The 8,034-nt window shown below is 32.5% G+C and overlaps 1 protein-coding gene across 1 annotated transcript; it reads right to left on the bottom strand.

Moving 5' to 3' along the window:
• Positions 1 to 4,793: 4,793 nt before the first annotated feature.
• Positions 4,794 to 6,117, bottom strand: LOC103427076 (heavy metal-associated isoprenylated plant protein 47-like). Its single transcript, XM_029100505.2, has 3 exons — positions 5,813 to 6,117; positions 5,334 to 5,412; positions 4,794 to 5,213 (listed from the first exon to the last, which is right to left on the bottom strand). Exons 1-3 carry the CDS (start codon positions 5,816 to 5,818, stop codon positions 4,957 to 4,959), a joined length of 342 nt encoding a protein of 113 aa, XP_028956338.2. The 5' UTR covers positions 5,819 to 6,117; the 3' UTR covers positions 4,794 to 4,956.
• Between the last annotated feature and the right edge of the window lie 1,917 nt (positions 6,118 to 8,034).

Genomic DNA, 8,034 nt, shown 5'->3' with positions numbered 1-8,034 from the left:
CCTTCCTACAACTTAGGTTTCCGGCCCTCTTCTCTGGTCTTGCTGATCTGGTGCTCAGGTGCTACGCCGGTTTTCTGCAGAAGGGCTGCAGAACTGCTGCATTCTACTTAATTTTTTTTTTTTCCAAAAACCTATGCCAAACGACATCCTTTTGGCTGAGGAAAAAACAGATTTTTTTAAAAGAAAATGGGTAAATGACGTCGTTTCGTTTCAAAAAAAAATAAATTAAAAAACTAAATAGCAGGGGACGACTCGTGCCTAGTGTACAGACAGCTACACGTAAGGAGATATTGAATGAGGGATGCATGGGCTGCCATGGGGGGCCAACTTCTGCAAATTTTGTAAATGAGACTCTGTTTTGTAGTTTTAACAGTTAAAATTCCATTTTAATTATAGAATTTCTAACCAAAAAAAAATATAAAATGAGATGGTCAAGAAAGATAAAGCATCTAGGTAAGGAAGTGAGGTTATGAATGGTAGTTTAAAGGCTCTTTCTCTGGCTTCCGAGTTCTTCCTAATTCGGGTAGTGGAGAGGATGAGGGAGGGATAGGCATACAAATAATTAATATATTTTTAAAGTTCTTGTGTGCCCAAAACTACAATGTTAATGGTAAGAAGCAAGGACTACAAGTGTCAAGTGAGTTGTTAAGACTCGTTTTTGAGCTGGTCGATCTCCTTAACATTCTTTTTCATAAGTTTTTTTGTTTTAACTCTAAATTCTGTTATGCTTAAACTCACACGTTTGTGGTGATGAATACCATAAGATTATGGCAAGAAAGGAGACCAAATACGAAGTAAGTTCAAATGTCCATGTAGGATTCCACTTAATCCAACAAGGGTACTTCGCACTCGAAAAATCAAAGCGCAAAACTCCAAGACTCACAAACTTCCGCTCATCCACCCGACAATTCCTGACTTCGTCACTGCTAAACTTCCTCTGCCGTCTTTGGTCCTTTTCCTTCGCTCCAATGACTCCAATCTCAGTAGTGTGAGCTCTAATCCACATCGTTAATCGTGTATCTTTTCTACCTAAATTCATGTAGGACAAGGATTGTCTGCCCTCCACTTCCGGTGCCCTTCATGTGCCTTCCTGTTTTGTTTTGTGTGGTCACGGTTAAGCCACGTAAACATCTTGTATTGTTTTTTTTAGATATAATAAGACAAAAATGAATAGTAATATAAAATGTTGACATGGCTTAACCGTGACCACACAAACAGAAGGGCACGGGAAGGGCACCGGAAATGGAGGGCATACAATCCTTGTCCATTCATGTATGCAAGTAAATCTCATATCTTCGAGAAATGCAATCAACGGTGTGTTTAAAAGTGCTATATACATTTGTTGCAACTTGCATTACCTATGAAGATTCGATGTATGGGCAATGATGGTGAGGATGGGCAGAGTCAATCTTCTAGGAACCCTACCATGCATGTATTATTATATGATACATAGATGCACTGATTGTATTATATTTTTTTATCAAACATATAAGTTTATACAACCAATTACTAGATTTTGCTTGGTATCCAATAAAGGGTAATGGGATAAATGTCGTTAAAGCAAGATTTGATTTACTGGTTTTATATATAATGTGATTATGAGATAGAGACTTGGGAGAAAATGAGTAAAAGAAGAACTAGTAAGACTTGAAAATATACTTTAAAAAAAGATATAGAGTACTTTGACCTAATAGAAGATTTACACAAAATCGAGTTCATTGACGTTTTAGGATACATATAACCGACTCCAGTTAATAGAATACGACATTTTTGTTTATGTATATATAATGGTGGGTATAGCCATGACTTGCTTCCATGTGATTGCAAAGTTTTATGAAATTTGGAGGTTCCCATATACAGATTTTTATTTATGTTCTAGTCAGTTGCTTGCAAAGTTGGATATTCATAAATAAAATAAAACCATCCATATTCTATAAATTTCTTATTTGAATATAGCTTATGTTTCTCTAGTTCTAATTAAACACTTTACTTTATTGAAGGAGATCTAGTGACCCGTTTGTCTTGAGTTCATAATTAAATTAAATTATCACTAATAGAGGACCAAAATAATATCAAAATCTTGGTTCTTTCTTTCTTTCCTGGCCATTGATTGTATGTAGATGATCAAACTAGAACTGAAAACTGAAAGAGACATTTGCCTACAAGATAACATTGAGAAAGACAATTGGGTCATGGCGCCCTGCCAACTTATATGTCAAAGTTTGAATGGTAGCTGTGAAGAAAGTTAACACTATCACAGGGGCAGATGGTGGTAAACCTGTAACTCATTATACTATTTTATTTACTTATTTTTGTAATATTCATTGAAAATGATTCTAATAAAACTTCAATATAAGCAAAATTGAATAGTAAAATATAGGAAAATCGGACATTTGATTTACAGAAATAATCATTTTTCATCGATCATTTATCAACACACAACAATGACATATAGACAATACTACAATGATGACATAATAAACAATGACCATTTTAGTAACAAAATGTCTATATATATAGCCTTTAAGAGAAGAGATCCCCATATTTTTTTATAAAAATGGGGATCATTTGTGGGGTCCACACCACATCAAATTTTAACGATCCGAACCGTTTATTTTTCAAGTTGTACCTCGTACATCATCCTTGGAAAATGTTAGTCAAATCGGAAATATTTAAGACATCTAATTGGGTTCAAAGAAATTAATGAATACTTTGTTATATAAAAAACATTGAAATTTGATCTTGATAATTAAATAGGCAAATGATTTCGGATTGAATTGAATTTTTGCAAGGATGGTGGTTTCTGTCCGCAAACCTTTTGGCCCAGCCCTCAGTTGGAGACAGATTTTGTGTCAAACGGTTTGGCCGGCTCGGTTGGAGATGACCTTATGTGATTGGCACTAGGATAAGCCATCAAACCAGTGCATATGGACCAACGAACACACACCAAACCTTCTCATCCGACTTTTTTAGTTTGTCATATGACTCTGCTAGAATAGTATATTACACCAATTCTTTGGTATGTTACTTTTGCAGGTGCTTATAATTTTCTTGTTACTTCACTACGGTTGTAAATGAATTTAGCCGAATGAAGTACCAAGATGTTCAAGCGGATTAATTATGAAATTACTTCATACTATCTTGAGTGTGAACCCAACTTGAACACCTTGGTACATAATACCATTAAATATGATTTACTAAATCCTAATCAACATGTGGTGTCCCAATTAAGAGAGATATTCTTGCTGAATATGTAAACGTCTCCGTTAGACTTTAATAAAATTTTATCCTTTGACAAAAAAATAAAGAAATCAACATGTGGTAACAAAACCAACAGAATTGCCTAGCTAATTAGCCCTAACTGTTACTGAAAATCTTGGTACATAATACTATAACTCACTATTAGCTTGCACCTAGAAAGTTTCTTCTCTTTTACAAGAAATCTCTTATATAAAATTTTTAGGGCCAACTCCATTTCTTGTTAAGTATTCTATGGATCTGAATTCTGAACCCAATTTACACATATAAAGTTGGCCCTTTTTATGTTCTTCATGCCTTTAAAATGGGCTGTCACTTCTTAAACTTGGGCCTCTAGGTGTAAAAACGAGCCATAATCAAACTTAAATCATGGGTACTAAAAGATGATGCAAATCACGCAAATTATCGTGTTCTTCTTCATGGATAAAATAAAAAGTACAAAAGTAACGCTACACTTATAATATTTTTATTTTTTTTAAAACAAGTTTAAGGGGAAGATACGCTACCTCATTCTAGGGCAATGACATATTACAAGCTTTTTTGATGACTTACATAGAGGGTCTTAGGCTTTTTATTCATTTACAGATCGCCCATCAAAAATATTGCCATCATCAGGACTCGAATCTAGGACTTGATCTAGTGAAAGGAACTATCTTTACCAACTCATGTGTTAGTCTAGGAACTACTTATTCTAAGATAGAGTATTAGGTTCAGCTGTCATGAATTGTGAGTTCGATATTTGTTAATTATTGTGTAAATTAACTCAACCTCACTGCTAATATCATTGTACATATAAAATATTTAAAAAAGAGAAAATTTGATATAAGTTTAATTTTTTTAGCCAATATTAAGAATAGTTCATTTTGTCAATAATTATCAATAATTAGCGGTGAGGTTGAGTTAATTTAATGATGAAATTTATTGTAGGAATTAAAACTCTTTAATATTAGGTTCAGCTCTTTAATGATGAAATTTATTGTAGGAATTAAAACTCTTCCTATTTATCTCTTTAGTTATTTCTTTTTATTTATTTTTTGTTATTTCTTCTTCTTCTTCTTCTTTTTTTGCTCTAAACCCGATTTGTATATGTTATTTCTTCTTCTTTTTTCTTCCTTCAAACCCCATTCATATATTTTATTTTTAATTTTTATAATCAACCTATATCACAAGTTAATTGTATTTATCTACCTTTTAGTTAGGTTTCATATCTCGCTATTAAGTATATTATCCATTTATGTATTTGTTCCTTGAGTTAAGTCGTATGTTAGTATTTTTGTTAACAAAATATCATATAGATTAAAAATAAACCAATTTAAATATTCAAAGTTTAAAAATACAAACAAAAAATTCATGGAATTAGAAAATTTTAGTTATTTTAATAGTTAAAAAAATGTAAAATTAGTATATAAAAAATAAAAGTGAAGAAAATGTAATAATGAATTTAACCTAATAGCATGTTGATTTTTTGGACCCAGATCTAATCCCAAAAGAAAAACCATTAATGCGCTACTTTGCTCTTTGAATAAGCCAACGTGTAGAACAATTAAAGGTGGTGCAAATATTTTCATAGAGACGATTATATTCCAATTACAACAAGGGCAAAACTGCTGCACCATATGCAACATGATTCTTCTTAAGGTCTGTTGCAGGGAGCCGATTCAAACTACTGCGCCATATCAATTTTGAAATGCTATTAATTTACCATCTGTAGAATCCATCATAGTAGTACAGCACAGCTGGATACTGTGGATAGTTAATATAGCTTGATGGCCACTGAATTGGCTCAGGTTCTTCCGGTTTTTCCACTTTTTCCGGTTTTCCCACTTCTTCAACACTTACTATGGTGGCAAAGCCAAACTTCTTCTTCAATGATTTAGCCAAGTCAACGGCATCAACTCCGTCTCCGATCACCACCACATGCTCTTTCTCTACTTCTATGGACACTGTGCTCACACCTGCTTAATCAGTGATTCATCATTAGTTGATTAATTAAGTAATTTTCAATAATTCATATGAACGATCAATGATCATTTCGATATATCACCCGATTGCTTGATGATTTTTATGATGCATACCTTTGGCAACTGCAGCAATCTTCAAGGCCTTGGTTCTGCATTTCTCGCAGTTCAGCTGCACCTTCACGACTATCTTTTGCTGCATATACAAAGATCACATATAGTTGAAGCCCTTTTGATTTGGCTTAAAAGAGTTAAAAAATTTAAAATAATAAAGAAAACGAAGTGATTTTTGAATACTTTTTTCTCTCATACACACTCCTTGGGAAGTTTTAAAGGAGAATAATTAAGAGACGAAAAAACATGAGTGTGAAGAAATCGTTTCTCTAAAAAATTGAAATACTTGAGTGTATAAGTTAATTTTAAAATAATTAAGACAACGAAGTGATTTCCGAACTTTTTTCTCTCATACACTCCTTGGGAAGTTTAAAACGAGAATAATTAAGAGACGAAAAAACATGAGTGTGAAGAAATCATTTCTGTAAAGAAATGAAATACTTAAGTATATAAGTTATATATGAACAAATGAAAAAGCTTACCTTCATGTTCGGGAACAGAAAATTAGTCTTATGAATCTATGAAATGTTTACTCTCGATTTCTCCCTGAGTTACTTGGATGCCACTTAGAAACCGATGATAAGGTATTTATAGGAGGTTAATCCTCATACAATATTACTTCTTGTTGACTTGTGTGCATGTCCCCACGAAAACGAGTTTCATGAAGTAGGGTTGTTAATACATACAAACGATCATTTGCTTGGAAACCAAGATTTTCACACTGTACCAAGTCAGACACGGACACGGTATGCATTTAGTTCTCTGGTTTAGCTGCAAAGCTTAACATATAAGAGAAAGATGTTGAGTTGGCAAGTCATCGTATAAGTAAGTTGGCGGTGCTATCTAACTTAATGATTGGGACATTCTACATTTCATATGGAATTTGAAAGCTTAGTGTTGACAAAACAAAGAATACATTGGACTTTTTTTTTTTTTTTTTTTTTTTTTGGTGAACGAATACATTGGACTTCAGGTTTGAAAGCTTTTAGTTATAAAACTAAATGTTGGTTAGGGATTGTGGTGTTTTTTTTTTAAATAAAAAAAAACAGCTAATTAAAAAAATCTGGGACATCATTTATGTTTGGTAAATCAAAAAAAAGTTTTTTTATTTTATTTATTTATTTTTTATTTTAACCTGTCATCAATGACAATAGAAAAGTATATATATATATATATATATAAAACAGAAGCAGTGTTTACCATAGTTCTAAAAAATGGGTTTTTGTTTTTTTTTTAAATTTCAAAACATATTAATCAGTTGTTCATTTAATGCAATTTTTAAATAACAAGTATACCCCACATATTTTCTAAAAATTACAATCTTTGCCCCTGCATTATTCTTTTGACAATTATTATATCACATTAAAATACCATATCTCATTTAGTCATTTAACATATTCACATCAATTTATATAAAAATTTACCAAATACTCAGACACTGTTTTTTTTTTTTTTTTTTGTTAAAAGCACTTTTACTGAAAAAAAGTTTACCAACACTTAAACAACTTATTCTCACATGATAGCAAAAACAATTTGGTTAAAAAGCACAGTAGAAGCAGTTTCTACATTCCACTACAACCACAATAACTGAAAGAACAAAAAAAATATAAATTAATTCCAGGGTTTGGAACAAGTCTGCGCATTTGGTCAAGAACAAGTGTCCTGTAATTTCTTATGGTATTGCCGATGAACATATCGCACGGCATAGGGACCGTCTATGCCAGTCAACTCAGGCTAAGACTTAGATTTGTGATGGGCTTTATGTGATCGCTTACAAAAACATTACCACCAGCTAAAACTTTCCCCCAAAATTACCTGATGAAGTTTTTATGTAACCGATCACAAAAACTTTACCACCACAAGCTAAAATCTCAAAACCCCAAAATCATTTGGTCAACAAAGGAATAGAGAGAAGCACAATTGTCAAGTACATTGTTTTGAATTCATGCATTTTATCCTGATTGATCATTAGCCCTATTTTGAATGCATGCTTCTATCAATTGCATGTCGAAAAAAAAAAATACTACATCAAAAATATTTCAAATACAAATAAATTTCACGTAATGATGATATACTCCCGTCACGAATGAGTGAGAGTGAGATCGAGATGAAACATAACCGTTGTAGATCTGTGCCATAAACTCTTGAAATTTTTCACTTCGTCATTTTTTTTTTATCAAAGGTAGTGTAAACTTAAACATTATTCTTTCTCTTAAATATATATTGATGGGTAAGGTGCGTGAATGTTGATAACAGTATAACAAGCTTAACAGTTTGTGATCCTGTGGTTGTGATGGTGACAGGTTTAATCACCTTGTGATCCTTGTAAAAGCTTAAGGAGTAAGCAACCTAGCTAGATATATACCTCTAAAAATCCTTCCCTAGCATCTAGGCCTTGTCTAGGCGTTAGGCCGCTAGCCACTGCCCCGATTAGTCTCTAGACGTTTAAAAATTAAGAAAATGCGCCTAGATCCACTTAGGCTTCCACCTATCCCGCTTAGCCACTTGCCTAGCTCACCTAAACTTGCCTAGGTCACGACTCTCATTTAAATAGAAAATCGGTAATTTTACTTTTTGTATTTTATTTTGTTAATAAAATGTAAGAGACTTGTTAAATACTTAGATAAACACTCATTATATGCTTGTTACCTATTTTGCAATATGTTTTAATACTTTATAATTTGTATATCATTTTATTTTACAA

Source organism: Malus domestica, chromosome 03 (assembly GCF_042453785.1).
Source record: "Malus domestica chromosome 03, GDT2T_hap1".
Classification (NCBI taxonomy): Eukaryota; Viridiplantae; Streptophyta; class Magnoliopsida; order Rosales; family Rosaceae; genus Malus; species Malus domestica.
The sequence above is the reverse complement of the archived record's forward strand: the minus strand, read 5'-3'. Positions and strand labels throughout refer to the sequence as shown.

Bases quoted from the DNA above. Each gene is read 5' to 3' on its own strand.
- LOC103427076 (XM_029100505.2), bottom strand. The intron at 5,214-5,333 runs GTATGCATCATA...CTGATTAAGCAG, and splicing joins GATTGCTGCAGTTGCCAAAG to GTGTGAGCACAGTGTCCATA.